The sequence below is a fragment of the Mus caroli genome, chromosome 12 (assembly GCF_900094665.2).
Source record: "Mus caroli chromosome 12, CAROLI_EIJ_v1.1, whole genome shotgun sequence".
Taxonomy (NCBI): domain Eukaryota; kingdom Metazoa; phylum Chordata; class Mammalia; order Rodentia; family Muridae; genus Mus; species Mus caroli.
This window is the reverse complement of record NC_034581.1, coordinates 50493569-50513790: the sequence shown is the minus strand read 5'-3', so window position 1 is coordinate 50513790 and position 20222 is coordinate 50493569. Positions and strand designations below refer to the sequence as shown.

At 44.8% G+C, this 20222-nt stretch overlaps 1 protein-coding gene across 1 annotated transcript in view; it reads right to left on the bottom strand.

Moving 5' to 3' along the window:
* Window positions 1-20222, bottom strand: part of Prorp (protein only RNase P catalytic subunit) — a 483021-nt gene that overhangs the window by 459422 nt on the left and 3377 nt on the right. The window contains exons 2-3 of the mRNA XM_021178794.2: window positions 19711-19758; window positions 17236-17368 (exon numbers count right to left, since the gene is read on the bottom strand). Of these exons, the coding sequence (XP_021034453.1) occupies window positions 17236-17368; window positions 19711-19758 (181 nt within the window). The remainder of the gene's footprint in view (window positions 1-17235; window positions 17369-19710; window positions 19759-20222) is intronic.

Below are 20222 nucleotides of genomic sequence, written 5' to 3'. Positions count from 1 at the left end.
TAGGGAGTGGTAAAGCAGGATACCAGACATCCTATTGTGACTTCCACATATATAGGGCAAAGGCACATGAACACATACACATATACATGCAGCGCACACACACACACACACACACACACACACACACACGCACACAAGTAGAATGACTTCATGACAAAAAGTTTATGCTACAAAAGGCCCGTTCAATTGCTTCAAATAACTGCTTGCCAACAAGTACTTATTTGCTCTGTCTTTTAACACAGGCTATTAGAACACCTCTCCCTACTTCCTGTTTCCTGCTGATAACTGAGCTCCTTTGTGTGTACAGGAGTAGATGGATGCCTGCTTCTCTATATATCCATGGCCAACCTGAAACTTCCTATGTAGATCAAGCTGGCCTTGAATTAGCAGAAATCTTGCTTCTGGCCCTGGGTGCAGAGCAACCACACCCAGCTTCTCAGTTATATTTAAGCGCATGCTCACTCTGCATTTCCCTTCTGCCCTCCATACAGACAACCTTTCTAGTCTCCTTTCTTCTTACCAAGGCATACAAGCTTCACTCCCAGTTTCCAGTTTATTCCCGGCTTCATTGAGCTACGCTAGCTCTTTGTTTATAAAGTGTAATTTTGAAGACAGTCGTGTCTTCAAAGGCCATTTAGTTTTAGATGCTCTCATACAAATGAAACAATTATTATCTAATTTTGTTTAATCCTAATTTTAAAAGAAAAGAAAGGAATTCTCCTGCCTGTGTTCTGAGGACTGAGATTATCACCATACCCATGCCTGGTTTTTTGGGTTTTTTGTTCTCCTTTAATGAAAATGCACATACCAAAAAAAGGGGGCGGGTATAGAAAAAAAAGGGGGGTGTGAGTAAAAACCCAAGAAGGAAGAATGTATCAGGGAAACCACACTAAGTTTAACCTGTTAAAATAATTACATAGTAGATCTAAGGCCAGGCCTAGTGGCATATGCAAGTCACACAGCTGGACACCAAGGCAGGAGGATTCTGAATTTGAGATTCAACTGAGTCTATCTTAAATCCTATCTTAAAAAACAAAAAGCACAAATTAAAAAATAAAAATAAAAAGGGACTGGGTGAAAAAGAAAAAGCGGATGGAAGAGATAAGGCTTCCCGGGAACACTGTTAGCTCAATGCTAAGCTTGCACACCTCAGCAGCGGTTCCCGGGCATGTCTTGCTTATACAAACAAATGAACAACTAAAAGACCGACCAGGAGCCGAAAGGTGAGTCAGTCGGCCCAGTAGTAACTGATGACGGTAAGGGAAATTCTATGTCCTGTGACCTCTAACAGAGCTGAAATTGATTTCATTATTCCTGACAAAAATTACTAACTCTCATTACATAACTATTCCTCTGCCATAATTAAGCAAATATGCAAGCTAAGCAATACTTTTCTTTGTTTTGTTTTGTTTTGTTTGTTTGTTTGTTTAGTTTTTTGAGACAGGGTTTCTCTGTAGCCCTGGCTGTCCTGGAACTCACTCTGTAGACCAGGCTGCCCTCAAACTCAGAAATCCACCTGCCTCTGCCTCCTGAGTGCTGGGATGAAAGGTGTGCGCCACCATGCCCGGCTAGCAATACTTTTCTAACCTCAAAATAACCCAGTGTAGGGAACAGATCCAGGTTTGACCCCTGCCTTCACCGCTTAGACTGTAGGATGTTGGTGAATGAGTAACCTTTCTGAGCCTCAGTTTCCCTCCCTATAAAGGAAATACTTCTAGAAAGTTGTTACTAACATGGCACAGCTAAATGGACAGCAGCTTTGACCAAGTCTAACACTGCTTATGTGCTGTATGAGTAACAGTATTTGTGGTATATCTACAAAGTTCCAAGTATTCAGGAGACTACAGGAGGTGCGACTCCCTCGAGGAGTTTCTAGTATCATTGAAGCAAGAACAAATACTGACATGAAAAACTACAAACTCAACAACAAGAACAGAGTTCTTGTCACAGGATCAATAAGGAAGCAAGTGAAGACTTCAGACGTCCAGAAAGATATGGGAGCAGAGATAGAATACAGTTACTAAGGGGTTAGATAGGGCGGGGTTAGGAGGGTAGGGGAGAGGAGGGGATACAGGGAGGGAAAACTAACACTAAAGAGCCTCTGGAAAAGCTATATGGAAACCCAATACTGTAGAAACTTCATGGAATATATATATACATATATATGGAGTTACCCCATAACGGGGAAAATAGACTAGATACCACAGGCTTTTATATAAAAGCCCCAGTAGTAAGAATGGATCACTTCTTTTGTGTGTTGTTAGCCAAAGTGGTCCCATAGATCCCCAAACATTACAGGATGTTGCTATTGCTCTTAGTTACCCTCCAAAATTTCTTTTAAGACCCTATTGTAGCAGAGACCACTAACTTGAGTGGGTGCTGACCTGAGCTCTCTACTGGCTAGCTTTTGTAGAGATGGAAGGGAGCATGCATGTTAGTGCATGAAAAAGTAATCATTCATTTCGCTCAACTCTGAACCCTTCAAACTGCAGTAACAACCTGCCTGTGATGTGCCTACTTGAATAGAGACATCAACTACCTTCTTACTTAATTTAAGGACAACACCATGAGATAGAACCCATAGCCAGAACCGTTAAGGAGGCCAAGAACCAGAGGATAAATAGTCATATGCCCTTGGGAAGAGCCCTTTACTATAATTGTGCTAAATGGACACAGCACTAACATGATTCTAATGACTTATTGCTATACACAGAGACCAGTGTATCTCACAGCTCACTAAGCTTCTTTCAGTGTATGTCAACTAAGACAGAGACCGGCACCTGGTCAACTCGCAGAGAATAGGAGACTTTAGATAGAGTGCTCATCTCTAAATGGGACATCTCATTCCCCTCCCCTCACATCTCAGGAATCTTTGTGGAAGAGAGGGTGGAAAGACTGCAGGCATCAGAGGTGATGTGTGACTATAAATGTTTTCCAGACACAGCGGGTACTTGTGCATTTGAACTCATAATGACGGTGACAGCACACACGGACCCTCGCAGTTCAGTGGGAATGAAGTCCCACCCCACCGAGGAGATGCTAGCACTTGGTAGCTGTTGGGAGAAGGGTCAGTTTTCTTTAATTGTATGATACCTGGTTCACAGACCCCATACCCAAAAGTTGTTGGGCAACATAAATTGGATTTCATGGTGCAGTGGATCAAGGAGGAGCTAGGGGGTGGAGCTGTTCAAAATACATTGTGCAAATTTCTCAAATAATTAATAAAAATATTAGTTTAAAAAAATCAAGGAAGAAGACAGAAAAGGCACTTAAGAAAGCCTCGAAGATTTGGAGCTAAGAACACATTTGTGGAGGGAGTGGGACACTAAGAAGTAGCCCAGAGCTGCTGGGTACTGGCTGAAGCAGGTGTTTGGAGAGGAGAGGTTAAGAGTCAGAACCTGAAACATAGGCTAAGCTAGGAAAGGTTTCCTTTAGCATAGGTGTGGGAAACTGCATAAGATTTTTGGACAAAGGATGATATGATTAAGTCAGTGTTCTGAAAGACCAATATGGCAATAGAAGGGGAAAAAAGATGTTAGAAGGGAACCATATACACAAGTGAGACAGGAAGTGGGGTGCACACTGAGCTGACACTAAAGGCCTAGACAGAGCTCGTGCAAATGCAACAGGAGAGGCCAGTGTGAGAAACGATGCAAAAATCACATTAGTGACAAAGTCAAGATTTAGAAAGGAGACAAAATTAGCCTTAATCCTTTTGGTCCAGAATGCAGATAAGGAGGGAATAACAAAGGAAAGCCAAAGGAGGCTTGAGAAATACAGAGGAGGAAGCATTTATAAAGCACTTGGTTTTGCTTGCTTGCTTGTTTGTCTGATAGTCTTGCCATGTAACTTAGGTTGACCTAGATCGCCCATGTAGACCCTTGAGCTCACAGAGATCTGCCTTTCTCTGCCTTTACAATGCTAGGGTTAAAGTCACATACAGCCATGCCCAGCAAGCATGTACCAGGAGAACCTATTTGTTTATTTACTGAGGGTCAGCCTTTCTAGTCCAAGTTGACCTTGACCTCTTCATCCCCCTGCCTCATCTTTTGAACAGCAAGCTGAGATTAGAGAGTACGCTACCATCCCAGCATCCAAAATATATTTTTGGAAAAATGAACAAATGTGCCTCAAGATATTGGCAGAGACTGTCAGGAAGGTATTAACTTTGACTAGACCCTTCAGCTTGAGTCAGATAGTTCCTGTGGACACGTCACACTCAGCTCCTCTGACTGCCCCTGGCCACTCTACCTAGTCAGGGCCTTACGTTTTTCCTGAAATACATCCCTGCCAGCTGTTCTCATTGCAGAGACTCGCATTTATACAACGGGAACCTGCAAAGGAAGGCCAGGCCAGCGGTTCTGTTAACCTGTCAGGATGAGATTGTTCCATTCTAGGTCCAAAGCAACAAACAGCGACTCACTCACGTTACAGCAGTGGGCCATTAAGTGCTGGTTGCTGCAACAACTTCAACTATCTGTAGATTCAAATCATCTGTGCACAGCTACGACTGGCATAAACGTAACTCGGTAACAACCAAACAAACCTACTGCTTAACCAGCCACACAAGTCAGCTTAGCACATTCCACTCTTGCAATTATAAAATCTCCAAATGAAAAGCCAGGGCTCCTGAGGGCCGGAAATCACATTTCACTTCCCTGCAGCTGTCCCACAGCTCAGGCCCACGCAAGAGCCTAGAGGAAATGCGCCTGGAGACATTATTAACAAAGGATGGAAATCCCCGCACCTCACACTTCCCAATTAGCACCGTTAGGACACAGGCTCTCAGGCTCCATTTCCCTGCATGGAAGCCTCCTCACCCAGAGCCACTCTGCAGCTCACACCAGCGCAAAAACCACGGCAGAGCAGCTGCCGGATTACCGATGTCCGGATCGCTGCACTAGCTATCCGTTTCACTGTGCCATGGAGTCAGGTTATTGGTTTTTTATGGTTGCTTTTTAGGTTAATAACTTTTGTCAGTCAAAAGCAATGCGATGCAATAGGAAACCTGCCTAGGGCCCACTCAGAGCTAGATGAGCTGTGCTACTCTACCCCACTCAGAAATGGAATCTCACTGGTTTAAAAACAGAAAAAGGGCTGGGCCGTGGTGGCCCATGCCTTTAATCCCAGCACTTGGGAGGCAGAAGCAAGTGGATTTCTGAGTTCGAGGCCAGCCTGAGTTAAGTGAGTTCCAGGACAGCCAGGGCTACACAGAGAAACCCTGTCTCGAAAAACCAAAAAAGAAAGAAAGAAAAGAGAAAGGAACACACTACCACTGTACGGTGACATGACACTTTCCTAGGTTTGGGGATGCCTTGGTTGAGACACAGCCTTACTATGTGACTCTGGCTGGCCTGGAACTCAGAGATCCACCTGCCTCTGCCTCTGGGATTAAAAGCATTTGCAGCCACACCCAGCAAATTTCATTATTTTCTAAATATTTGCTTAAAGAAGACTTTCTCTCTTCAGTGATGACCCGAATTGTTTTCATCTTACAATGAGTGTAAGTATACAGTTTTAACTAAGGGAGGATGCTACAGAAGGGTGTTGCTCTGCGAGGAATGCACTGTTTTAAAACCTCCCTCCATAACTTTTACCTGCAAGTGCATGTGTATTTGTTTAAGACAGCAGTTCTTCCTCTGTCTCTGTGTGCAGGGCGTATAGATGTGTGTGTATGTGTGTGTGATATGTATGTATGTGCACCAGCATGTAGAGGCCAGATGTTGCCAGTGGACGTCTCTTTCTCAATCATTTCCTACTTTATTATTATTATTATATCACTACATTTATTTATTGATTTATTTATTGTGTGTGTGTGTGGTTGTGTATACAGTGTGTGTATTCACATGCTTAGTAAGTGTGTGTGTAGCGGTGAGACGACAAGTTTGGGAGATGGTTTCTCCACCTATGGAGGTCCTCAGGACTAAACCCACCACCTCAGTTTTTGAGGCAGGGTCTGTAGCTGCACCTGGAGCTCTCAGGCTCAGCTCTGCTGGCCGCCCAGTGAGCTCCTATGACCCACCTGTCTCCCCCTCCCTAGAACTGGGATTACAGATGTGTGCCTCTGTTCAGCATCTGCATGGTGACACGGAACTGAACTCAGGGCTTCAGACCGCAAAATGTCGATTAAAAAAAAATTTGTAATGACAATCTAAATCATATACAAGAGAGAGAATAATAAATTCCCATGAGCCTATAAACTCACTTGACCTGAGAACGCACGCCGACTTTGTGTTGTATATAACCCCATCTACACCATCCCCTATTTTCAGCTTATTTTCTTTATTTACTTATTTATTGAAGCAAGGTCATGTAGCCTAGGCTGACCTGAGACTCACTATGTAGCCCAGGCTGCTCTTCAACCCATGATCAATCCTCCCGCCTTAGCCTTTTGTGTGCTAGGAGTACACCTGTGAAACACCACAATATCCTACTCAACTCTCTGTCTCTCCCTGTCTCTCTCTGTCTCTGTCTCTCTCTCTCTCTCTAGCTACTGAAATTCTTAATTCTCTTCAAGTCCTTCAGAACAGTCACCTACAGCTAAAGCTCAAGTCGGAGGCATCACATACTCTGCTCTGTATGTAAAAACTTCACATTTCCTAAAGGAAGGCCAAAGGTTTTCAATAGAGCTTTGTACAGCGGACACATGCTGAGGATCTGCTGTGCCTTTCTTGTCTTGCAACCTGACTGCAACAGCGCACAGCCAAATCACAGCTTCCCGTGTTCTAACTGCAACTCTGCTGCGTGGGGTGCTGGCCGCAGTGACATCGTCTTACCAGACAAAGAAGCTCCCTGGCAACAGGAAACCTTAACATCCAAGAGCCCCAAAGGGGCCTCTCCGGTCCCTGGTCCAGGCTTCTCTACGTAAAGATCAGGAAAGCAGAAATGAGAGGAGCAAGGTAGCTTTTCCGTGATTATAGAGAATCTGGGGGTGGAGAGACGGCAATGGCAGCATGATTAAGACCTCTCCTAGAAGACTCTTTGATTCTGAACAACACCTGTAGCTCCAGCAGGGGGACAACACCTCTGCCTCTTCTGACACCTGCACTCGTGTTCACATTCCCACAGACATACACATTATTTACATTTTTAAAAATTTGTTAAATAAGCTGATATTTACTCATTTACCTGTTCATTTATTCATTCGCCCATCCGTGTCTGTAAGGCAGGACCTCCTGTAGGCCAGCCTGGCTTTGAGCTCACCCTGTAGCAGAGGATGACCTTGAACTCCTGCCTTTACTTCCAAAGCTCGAGGATTCCACAGTGCATGAGCCACCAGACTTTTTATTAAATCTTAATCTCTTAAAGCAAAGATAATCCAATGTGGAAATTGCCAGAAATACAGTGCATAGTTAACATGTATTAAATAAAGAAAATATCTTATTAAATTCTCTAGCAATGCAGTAACGCCTAAACATGACTTTATCCCTTGGCTTTTGGCATTCCAACCACGTACCTTCTAGTCCAGCACTCCTCTCAGATCTGCCCCTAAAACATTCTCCATATCTAAAAACCACCAATGTAACTCTAAAAGAGCCAAGCACACTCCTGACCCTGTAAAGCAGAATTCAGGGATGCATTAAAAAGAAAGTACAAAAAAGTGCACTGTTTCAAATTGAATCTTATAAAAGAGGTTGGACTCTAGTTGGTGAAATTCCAGAAAAGGGGGCTGGGGAAATGACTCAGCGGCTCAGAGCACCAGCTGTTGTCTAGAGGACCCAGGTTCAATCCCCAGCACCCACACAGAGGCTGGTAAGTATCTGTAGCTCACGGGCCAGGGAATCCCAGTGTCCTCTATGTGGTGCATAGACATACATGTATAACATAAAATAAAACCTGCAAAAACCCAGCAAAAACCAAACGAGGAAAAAAATGAAGAGCAAGCCGGGCGTGGTGGCGCACGCCTTTGATCCCAGCACTTGGGAGGCAGAGGCAGTTGGATTTCTGAGTTCGAGGCCAGCCTGGTCTACAAAGTGAGTTCCAGGACAGCCAGGGCTACACAGAGAAACCCTGTCTCAAAAAAAGAAGAAGAAAAAGAAGAAGAAGAAGAAGAAGAAGAAGAAGAAGAAGAAGAAGAAGAAGAAGAAGTAGTAGTAGTAGTAGTGCAGAATTAGGGAAGGAATTCCCAGAAAGGCAGGCAGGCAGCAAGCAGGCAGGCAGATAGGCAGCAAGCAGGCCTTCACAAGGAATGCTCATACGAGAGTGTTTCCATGAATGTATCGGAGTGAAGGCTGCCACCACGAGGAGTGACTGTTCTCCTTTAAGTTTCAGCCTGCCTGTATTCACTAATCTTCCCCGTCACTCCACCTTTCTAACTACACTCCTTTCCATGACACACTTGGATACCCAGGGATCACATGTCTACCTTCAGGTTTTCAGTTGTGAGTGGAAGAAGAAAGAAAGTGGGTAAGTTCAGTGAATGACTGTCACAGGTGCATGGCGCAAAATGTCCCTTGGTTATTAAAAACAAGTCGGGCTGGAGAGATGGCTCAGCGGTTAAGAGCACTGACTGCTCTTCCAGAGGTCCTGGGTTCAATTCCCAGCAACCACATGGTGGCTCATGACCATCTGTAATGGGATCTGATGCCCTCTTCTGGTGTGTCTGAAGACAACTATGGTGTACTCCTATACATAAACAACAACAACAAAAAAACCAAGTCGTTCATGCATGGGCATCATACACCATACACTTAGAATTTATCACATTTTTCTTTTAAAAAAATCTGGGAACCACATGATTTAATTTAAAAACAGAAAGATTCACAGTCATCTATAAGATGAAACACAGGGCCCCCAATGGAGAAGCTAGAGAAAGCACCCAAGGAACTGAAGGAGTCTGCAACCCTATAGGTAGAACAACAATATGAACTAACCAGTACCCCCAGAGTTCATGTCTCTAGCTACATATGTAGCAGAAGATGGCGTAGTCGGCCATCACTGGGAAGAGAGGCCCCTTAGTATTGCAAACTTTATATGCCCCAGTAGAGGGGAAAGCCAGAGCCAAGAAGTGGGAGTGGGTGGTAGGGGAGCAGGGTGGAAGGAGGGTATAGGGAACTTTCGGAATAACATTTGAAATGTATATAAAAGAAATATCTAATAAAAAATAAATAGAAACAGAAAGATCTTTAAACGCAAAAGAGAAAGTTCTAGAGACTGATGAGGAGTTGAATTTAGATCATCTACAGTGTCCAGCTGGGATCTCTGGCCTGTAACTTAAAACAATTAAAAGTAACCCACTGGGCTTTCGAGATGGCTCAGCGGTTAAGAGCATTGACTGCTCTTCTGAAGGCCTGAGTTCAAATCCCAGCAATCACATGATGGCTCACAACCACCTGTAATGAGATCTGACGCCCTCTTCTGATGTCTGAAGTCAGCTACAGTGTACTTACATATAATAATAAATAAATATTTGGGCCTGAGCAAGTGGAGCCGACTGGAGCAACCTGGGTTGACTGGAGCATCAGAGGTCCTAAATTCAATTCCCAACAACCATGTGGAGGCTCACAACCACCTGTACAGCTTCAGTGTACTCACATACATAAAATACATAAATCTTTAAAGCCAACCTGGTCTACATAAGAGTTTCAGCTCAACCAGAGCTGGCTGTCAGCTCTTTCATTAAAACGGTATTTGCTGCTCATGCAGAGGTGTTGCAGGATATTTAGTCACATTGTGAACCCCAAGATTGTGTTATTTACTGGGGAAAAAAGCAAACCATTGTGATGTGGTTCAGCCTTAGCACACACCTTTAATCCAAGGTTTCCGCCTGAATATTGTAAACAGGGTTAAGTAAAGTGAACCACAGGTCAAGAGGCAAACAGCTGACAGGAAGTAAACATAAGAAAGTCATAGAGGCCGGGCATGGTGGCGCACACCTTTAATCCCAGCACTCGGGAGGCAGAGGCAGGTGGATTTCTGAGTTCGAGGCCAGCCTGGTCTACAAAGTGAGTTCCAGGACAGCCAGAGCTACTGCTTGTGGACGTTGTACATCGTGGTGCGCACTAGGCTCCGCACCACGATGTACAACGTCTGTAGCTGTCTTCAGACACTCCAGAAGAGGGCGCCAGATCTCATTACAGATGGTTGTGAGCCACCATGTGGTTGCTGGGATTTGAACTCTGGACCTTTGTTAGAGCAGTCGGGTGCTCTTACCCACTGAGCCATCTCACCAGCCCTGAAGGGTTTTTGAGAGGCATGAGAGAAGGGAATTCCTTATGGGTCACTGGCTGAGTAGGAAGGTGAGCTGAGTGCTTTCTCTACCTCTCTGAGCTCACAGGCTTCACCCCAGCATCTGGCTCCCGGGTTTTCATTGATAAAATCAAACAATTGAGATTTTTGTTAAAAAAAAAAAAGAGGTGAGTTCAGCTCCTGGTATCCACAAGATGGGTCTCAACCTCCTGTAACTCCAGTTTCAAGTGATCTGATGCCCTCTTCTGTCGTCTGCAGATACCAGGCATGCAAGCAGTGCACAGACATATACTCACATACATATTAAAAATGAATAAATAAAGGTGATATTGGAAAGCACAGAAACCCACATCTCTCGAACAGCCAAATTCAAAGCTAAAAAGGTATAGCCTGCGCTGACGCCTTTAATTCCAGCACCCGGGAAGCAGAGGCAGGCGGATTTCTAAGTTCAAGGCCAGCCTGGTCTACAAAGTGAGTTCCAGGACAGCCAGGGCTACACAGAGAAACTCTTGTCTCGAAAAACAAAAACAAAAAAAGAATATCAGTACTCCTTAACTGAAAACAAAACGGAGGTCACCAGTCAGTTTGAGAAACTTGCAAATCTTTTCAACAGGATTGACTTACCCTGGAATTTATACGGTACTCTATTGCCACCTGGTGGCCATATTGTCTAAGAACTACAAACAAATATTTAAAACAGGAAGTGGCTCACACTTAAAATTCTGCCTGTTGGAGAGGTGAGGCTGGCAGCTTGCCATGAGTTCAAAGCCAGACTGGGCTAAGAGTTAATATTAGGCAACCCGAGCTAAGAATCAAATTTGTGCTCAGTGAAGTGGTGCACACCTTTAATCGCAGCACTTGGGGGTTTGGGAGGGAATGATGAATCTCTGTGAATTCGAAGCCAGCCTGCTCTACACAGTGAGTTCCAGGATAGCCAAGGCTATGCAGAGACCTTGTCTTAAAACAAGCAAGCAAGCAAACAACAACAACAAAACCAACCCAATTGGGGGTTGGGGTGGGCTGGTAAATCCCTTTAATCCCAGAACTAGGGAGGCAGAGACATGTAGATCTCTGAGTTCAAAGCCAGTCTTAGTCTACACAGTGAGTTCCAGGACAGCCAGGGCTGTATAGAAAAACCTTGCTTGGATGGATAAAGAAATAAATATAACAACAATAAACAAACAAAACAGAATACTGCTGTGTCTCACAATGAATTAACTAAGAACAGAAAAACTGGAAAGCTGCCTTCTTTGCTCGTCTTTAGAGATGTTTCCTTCCCCCACAGAGAGCTGCTATGCAGTAAGGTTTATCAAAATCCCTCCCCAGCTGCACTTGAAAGTCAGCCGGGAGCTCTGGAAACCAAGCACCTGGAGCCTCCAAGCCAGCGGGTTAAGTTAGGATTGTTAGGGCAGGGAGGAGATGGAGGGGAGAATACAGAGTGTTTAGGAGTGGACGGTGTCTGAAGCTGGAACCCGGGGCCTGGGAGACTCCTGCCTGGGGTCTTCAGATGCAGCCTGGCAATACCTTGATTTCACGCTTCTAGTGTCCAGTCTGTGAGACAATAATCTCTGTCATCTTAAGTCATCAGTCCAAAGTCAATGGGCAGTCATGGGAAATTTACATAACGTGAACTTTTATTTTATATATTATCTCTGTGTGTGTGTGTGTGTGTGTGTGTGTGTGTGTGTGTGTGTACATGAGTGCAGGCAGGTGCATGCCACACACGGGTGTGAAACTGGAGGACAACTTTCAGAATTTGGTTTCTCCTTCCACTGTAGTTTTAGGTCTTGGACTCAGGTTGTCTGGCTTACAAAGCAAGCACATATGTCCAAACTCACCATGCCAAACACTCTATGTGGCGTTTCTTCTGTGCTGAACACAGTCTAGTAAAGTTATACTTAAAAGAGAGAGTCTGGAGCTGGAGAGGTGGCTCATCAGATAAGCGAGCATCCACAACAGCCTTACTTCAGCTCCAGGGGATGCGATGCCCTCTTCTGGCCTCTGTGGGCCCAGCAGTCACATATGCACAACATCCCAGCTCTACCACACGCACAGGCATACAAGTGAGCAAAAATAAAAATAAACCTTCATAAATGAATTAAAAATAGAAATGTCCTGGGGGCGGGGCTCAAATATCAGTGATGTTTGAGACACTCCTGCACTGTTTGACCAGGGACTAGGGAGAACAGGAACTTCAGTAGAAAGTCCAGCTCCTTTATTTTTGTTTTGAACATTTATATTATTTTGAACAAAAAGTACTATTTGAGGGAAACACATAAGTCCAAAACAGCTTCAATAATGCCTGTTTCAGGTGCTTGTAGAGGTCAGAGGGCACCATAATCATTTATTTTATGTATATGAGTACAATTTCACTGTCTTCAGACACACCAGAAGAGGGCATCAGATCCTATTACAGATGGCTATGAGCCACCCTGTGGTTGCTGGGAATTGAACTCAGGACCTCTGGAAGAGCAGTCAGTGCTCTTAACTACTGAGCCCCTAGCACTCTCTAGCCATGAAAAACTCATCTCTTTTTTATTTTTAAGAAAGCATTTCAAAAGCAGATTTATACTGAATGTGTTCATTATGCTGCGGTAACCAGGCTGAACTTGGCCCTGATGGTACAGCCTAACTTGCTATTCCTGTGGCCATCGGTGACCACCCTCATCCCCACTCTCTGCTCACACCATCACAATTCACCTGTCTTTTCTGTTCCCATAGCTAGATGGTCCAGGACTTCACAATGGCTTTTTGTGACAGATCGATGCCATTAGTAACATGCCCTCCAGCCCCTGCTGCGGCACCAGAGCCATACTCTGATGCATCGTTTCACAAATAGCCCAAACTTCCAGGACGTTAACTCTTCAAGTTCCCTAAGGCCACCGTCATTTTTCTTCCCTTTAAATGAGCAATTTGCTTCCTGCACTTCAGAGAAACTAGAAGTCTGAACAAAAGCACCAAGTTCTTTATCTCATCTATCCACCCAGCTTACCCATCACCTTTAATTCCTCCCTTTGGGCTCAGAACGAGTTGGTTTCACTCTTATTCAGCAGAAGTGCTTTAAACCCACTCCTGCCTTACCTATCCTGCAGAAATCAAATCCCGAATCAATACAGCCATGTATCCAAACCACAGCTATTTTTATCCTGAGCTTCCTGACTTCGAGTTGCTAGTATCCTTGTGAAGTTTTTGGGGTTTGTGGTTATAACGGGGCTGAGAGTTATGATGAAGTTCCAAGAAAAAAAAAAAGCTGTACCGACATCCAACATTCTAAATGGCCGACTGACTGATTGGAACTCCAATGATTATGGAAAGTAAGAATGTTGAAGGTCCAGGGATGAATTATTATCTTGGGTTATATTCAGCCTCTAAACAGCTATTTATTGCCCACTTCTGTATGTGACCTAACATCCTTGTGACCATTAGGTAAATACTTTTGGAAACAAACACTTAGCTTCCAGCAGCCCAAAGGCTAAGAATGTCATCAGGGCATCTGAGGCCTTTAACAGAGATCTCCCCACTTCACCGTAGCCTGCCTGTGTGATATTGCCACCATAGAATTTTCTAAGTATCTTGACTTAGGATTTTTTCTTTTGTTCCTACAAAAGTGTAATGAAACTGTTACCACATTGGAACATGGAATTCGGGGCAATTGAATCTGTGAGACCGTGAAAGGCAGCCTGTTCTCTGGTTGAGTTAAGTTTAAACCCTGGAGACGCAGCAGATTAATCTGCAAGGGACAGAAGGCCTGTTTGCCATGCTCCCTGACACTAGGCTCCTGACACAAGGCCCCAGCTCCATAGTTCTGTGGCCATCAGTCACATAGGCTGTCTGGACTCCACCCCCACAGTTACCTGGCAACAGTCAGGTATGCTCCTCCCCACAGTTACCTGGCAACAGTCAGGTATGCTCCACCCCCACAGTTACCTGGCAACAGTCAGGTATGCTCCTCCCCACAGTTACCTGGCAACAGTCAGGTATGCTCCTCCCCACAGTTACCTGGCAACAGTCAGGTATGCTCCTCCCCACAGTTACCTGGCAAGGTAGCCCAGCCCACTATAAAAGGAGCTACTTGCCCCTTCCTGGCTCTCTTACCTCTTATTCTCTTGCTCTTACTCTTGCCTCTCTCCCTTCGTCTTCCTCTCCCTTCCCCCTTCTCTCCACGTGACCTTCTCTACTCTCTGCCTTTCCACAATAAATGCCTTAAAAGCATGGACTATCTCTTTTCATCAGATCCACCTTGCTGGAGCAATGGAGCAGGTTTCCCTCTAACAAGCCGCATGTCTAACCTCCCGCCGGAAAGCCTCCCTGTGCTGCCACCAACCCATGCCACCAACCCAAGCCGTCTGCCGAGCTAGCCGCACTAGCCAGACTCTCTTCTCCCTGCGGTAACCTGTCAGAGCTCTCCTTCCTGCCCTTTTTCCTTCAGCCCCCAGGCCAGAGTCCACCAGAAGGTCCCCAATCTGTGCTCAGCTCTTCTGCAACATACCGTGCGTCTGGGATGTCCGAGAGCGAGAACCTGTCATTCCTGGCCTCCGTGTGGCCCAGGGACCCCAGAACTGGCTCTTCTGTGGTACCCAGTGGTCTGTGGTACCTGAGAGTCGGAGCCAGACTCCGGCAGTTCCGTGGGGACCCTAGACTGTGCCCTTTCCTCATCCCTGGAGTGGTATCCCATGGCTACTCACAGTCCAATGCCTGCCCAGCAGTTCCATGGGGTCTGTGGTCCAGACTCCCTGAGTCCCAGTGACCCTAGCTCCCAGCGGACATGGGACCCCATTTTTTGTCCCACATGAATCTACATTCCAAGCCACAGTCACTCATAATTGATTCCAGAGTAAACTACAACACTCCCTCTAAAATGAGAGCTGCATTTTTTTCATTGACAGTAATTATTAAATATGGTAGCTATCACCTTTTAATAGTGTAAGTCTCTTATACTACAAGAATTAGGATGCAAGGGGGAAAGATACCAATAAAGAGCCAAGGAAAAAATTGTCTCCAACATCTATGAATAGAATCAGCTGCTCTGTGAGTTGGGCTGATTAAATACATCAAATCCTTTTGCTATCTGCCGCACTGTCTGGAATCTGGAGCTAACAGTATCCAAGGGGAAGATTTCATTTGAGTTCACATCAGCACAGAAAAATGAACAACTCTTCCTTCTATTCATTTAGAGTAAGTATTTAATAAAATGAATGCTAGCACTGTGGAGCCACTGGTGGTGTTAAAACAAAGAATCCAATGAGAGGAGGTCCACAGCTGGGGTAGGAGCACCTTAGGGGGAAGAGGCTGGGATAGGAATGGACAGGGGTCAGAAGAGACAGGAACTGGCTTGAAGGGGCTCCCACTAGCCAAGTCAGGGAAAATCAACATAATGATAGCAATTCCTAACAGAGAGAGGGGGGGGGGGGGNGGAGAGAGAGTCCTTATACATTTGCATTGGTGACAAAAAAAAAAAAGAGGGAAAATATTTCATACAACATAGCGTTAGTTACTAGATGTGGAATAAGGACAAAAGCCTCTCTCTGCAATGTCAACAATGTCATCCTTTCCACGATGCTAAACACTTGGTAAAAGGTTAACAGGTGACACTATCAGCAGGGTCTCAGGAGTAACCTCACAGGTTACTCACTAGCCAGAAATGGGGAAAGGCAGGCAGGTTTCTGTGAGTTCGAGGCCAGTCTGGTCTACAGTTCCAGGGCAGCCAGAGCTACACAAAGAAACCCTGTAGAATTTGCTGAAAATAGTACTCAGAGGAAAAAGTAAGCATCCAGCAGTGGGACGGTGAACCATGCCAGGAAGCTTGGTGGGTAGAGTGGGTTGAGACCCTGGAAACTCACACCTGAGACTGTAGGCACCTCCCTGCTCCCTGACAAATCCCTGGTCACACAGGTCCAGAACAGAGTACTCCATGGTAATGAGGTACCTAGAGGCCCTGAGGATTTAGCCAATAAGCTTCCCTTCCCAGAAATTCCTCCCTGCAAAAGGTAAATACCTTTAATCCCAGGCCCACCCTGAGAATGGTATGCATCCATTTTCCACAATAAACAGTTTAGAACCATGCACTGTCTCTTTCATCAAGATTCGGATGGGCAGCATGGAGGGGGTCTTCGACTGACTACCGTGCTCCAGCCTAAGGCCCCCGCAGAAGGCCGCCCTGTGCTCTCAGCCCACAACTGCAGCCAAGCTAAGAACAATCACCGCTGAGCTAAGCTTCAGCTGGCCCCTCCCTCCGCCCCCACTCAGGGTTAGCCGCTATCCTCAGCCCGCTTCCCCGAAGCCCAGCACCCAGCACCGCCTAGCGGTGGTGGCTCGGGATAAGCACAGTGAAACCCCCCATGTTTCACCTCCCAAGAAGCCGTGCCTTGTAACAGGGCAAAGCATGGGGCTGGAGAGATGGCTTAGTGGTTAAGAGCACCAACTGCTCTTCCAGAGGTCCTGAGTTCAATTCCTAGCAACCACATGGTGGCATGGACCCACACCCAACTATTTGGGCATGGAAATTATAGTTAGATAGAATCAGACTGGCTTCGATAGATTGTAATATATTTTAGTTTATTCTACGAAACTCTAAAATTAACCTGTGGAAGACATGATTATAACCCTGGGCTAAATCTAGCCTACTGTCTAGCCTACTGCAGGGGCAGGGTGTGTGTGTGTGTGTGCAGAGTGTGTGTGCCCATGTAAGCACGTGTAGAGGCCAGAGGAAAACTAGTGGAGTCTTCCTTCCTCACTCTCCACTTTAAATCTCGAGACAGGCCCTCTCACTGAACCTTGAGTGTTAGGCACCTACACTCTGGTCCTCGAGCTGGCATAGAAAGCACTTCACCCACTGAGCCACCTTCCCAGTCCTCTGGAACGGTCACAATCAGTCATTTATATACTGCCCACTGCTGGTTTAACTATAACGAAACCAAAACGTTACAAGAGACTTGCATGGCTCACAGAGCCCCAGATATTTGCCCTTTGGCTTTTACAAAAAAACAAAAATGCTGGCCTCCCCTCCAGACAAGCAATCTAAGGGCACAGTGAAGCCGTCAGACTCACCTGAGGTGTCGTCTTCTTGTACTGGTCGCCGCCATCTATCACATCCCTCATGATTTTTTCCTTCAGAAACTCATACTCTTCTGGACTCAGATGAATAGACTCTATGGTTCTGCCACAGCCTGAGCACTGGCCACTGTAATTGCAATGTTTTGTATTAAATAATGTCTTAGAAAATAAATTTTTTCCTAAAATGAGTAATTCCAAAGCACAAGAAAATGGAAATGTAATATATATATATATATATATATACCTTTGTAATCACATTTATTTGATTTTTTTTTATAAACCTGAAGATATCATCTATCAGTATGCCAGAAAACTCAAGAGAGAGGATCTCTAGGCATCTAGATAAAAAATTAAAAAAATTTTCTACAAAGGCATTTTATGTATATACATATATGCATAATATATATATACACATTTATGTATATATACACATATATGTATGTGTGGGTATATATATATAATATATATATGCATGCTTTACACTCTTGGAAGAACCATACGTACATTTATGTATATATACACATATATGTGTGTGTGTGTGTGTGTGTGTGTGTATGCATGCTTTACACTCTTGGAAGAACCATAGGGGCTTCAAAATTGGCTCAGTGGGTAAGGGTGTCTGCAGTTGTTGTAATTTGGTTCTAATGCTTTTTGTGTTAACTCTGCTCCCAAAATTACATGGGAACCACACGTCCACCTGTAAGACGCTGAGGGTCCCTAGCCCCAGTTGGCTTTGATTGGTGAAATAAAGTTGCCAGCGGCCAATGGCTGGGCAGGGAGACAAAGGTGGGACTTTAGATTTCCTGGGCAAGGGAGTACAGGGAAGAAGGGTTTGGAGAAAGACCACGATGACAAGAATCGGGGTAGAGTGGCCCACTCGATTCTGATCGGTTCTGGGGTAGCAAAAATGAAGTAGACACTTTAGAAAGTAATAACAGAAGAATATCGGAGGAGAGAGTGTGTTGGCTGGCGTTGAGCTGCTTACGGCATATTAAAAATAAGGCTGTGTGTGTGTGTGTGTCTTTCATTCATGAATCCAAAACAATTGGGCGGGTGTAGAGGAGGTGTGAGCACCATCGGAGGAGTTTAAAGTGGATTGATGTATCACGAATACAGTGGTCGAGCCTGGCAGCCTTATTTCAATCCCAGTGATGGACACGGTGGAAGGACAGAACGGAGTTCCTGAAAGCTGTCCACTGACCTTCACACAGAATAAAGTGAAAATCTAAAGTCTGAAAGCTGTCCACTGACCTTCACACAGAATAAAGTGAAAATCTAAAGTCTGGAGTTTTTTTCATTTTGTTTTTGTTTTTTAAAGAAAAAGTCTTAGGGCTTTCTCTCCTTCCATCTTTGTCTTGTTTCTTCATGATGCCAACAGAGGTTGCTAATACAATGAACCAACTGACGGGGTGGGAACAGAATAGTCTGCTGTTTTTTCTATGTTTTAGATCTGGGAATGATCACGCCACATGCCTGTAAGGGTCCCAACAATTTTCCCAGCTCTGTCACAGTTAGAATCTGACAACGCAAGAGCAGCCTGATGAGGACTTGTGTTTACCATCACCCACCCCCACCCCCCAGCCTTCCAGCACTGTCAGAGCTCTTGAGAGCATCAGCCAAGATGAACTCACACACACCACTGTGGTGATGGCAGGCACCAGATGAAACTTTTAAAGTAATTCCCAGAACACAACTGGTCTGCAGTCTAGAGGCAAACACCACTAAGGTGTAACACAAACCAGGAAAAATGTTCCGAACACCCCAAAGTCTCTGCCTACATGACTGGAATCCCAACACTTTGAAGGTTAAGGCTTTTTGTATGTTTGAAACAGCCTGGGCTACAAATCAAGACCCTCAAAACAACAACAGTGATGGTTTACACTCTCAGGAAATTTAATTATAAATTCTTGATTATCCTATCCTTAAGATGTTCTTAAACATTTTTTTTTATTACTGGAAGCTCCCCTCCCCTTCGAAGTTTTTATTTGGGGGATGGGGTGTAGAGGAGAGTTTGTTGTTGTTTTTGATTTTTTGAGACAGGGTTTCTCCTTTGAGACAGTTTGAGACAAGGCTGGTCTCAAACTCATAGAAATCTGTCTGATGCCTTCTGAGTGCTGGGATTCAAGAGGTATACCATACCACCAGCACCACCACCAGCAGCAAGCAGCAGCAGCACCTGGTTTTAAGATTTATTTTTCTAATTATATGTTTATGTGAGTGTGTATGGGTACATGCGTGTGAGTGCAGGTACAGGCAGAAGCCAGAAGAGGGCAGAAGATCCCCTAAAACTAGAACTGCAGGCAGTTGTGAGCCACCAGATGAGCGCTAGGAACTGAACCACATCTTATGGAAGAGTAAAACAGCTTTAACCTCGGCGTCATCTCTCCAACCTTTCCTGTTTTTAAGTCAATGCCAACAGAACTTACTATATCAGAATCAGACATATTAGAGACAAATAAAAGTCTTTACCTTTTCTGAATTGTGGTGAACTGTCCTTTCCATTGTCTTCCAGGAATACTACAAAAAAAAAAAAAAAAAAAGATTACAAAACCAAATTATTGACAAGTTAAAAATTCCCGCTGAACCCACTGTACAGACATTCTGTAAGGAAGAATATGAGAAGTTCAGCATACTTTCTATGATTGCTTTCTTACTCTTTCAATAAGTATGTTAAGATAATCAAACATGTTCTGTAAACATGATATATGATAAAAAGAGAGAAAAGAAAGAACATTTAGCAAATGACCTGAAATAAAATAAGGGTCAAGAAAAGAGACTAAAAGACTGAAGCAGCCAGGCAGTGGTGGCCCACGCCTTTAATCTTAGCGCTTAGGAGGCAGAGGCAGAGGCAGAGGAGGCAGAGGAGGCAGAGGAGGCAGAGGAGGCAGAGGAGGCAGAGGAGGCAGAGGAGGCAGAGGCAGGCCGATCTTTGTGAGTTTAAAGCCAGCCTGGTCTACAAACCATGTCCAGGACAGCCAGGG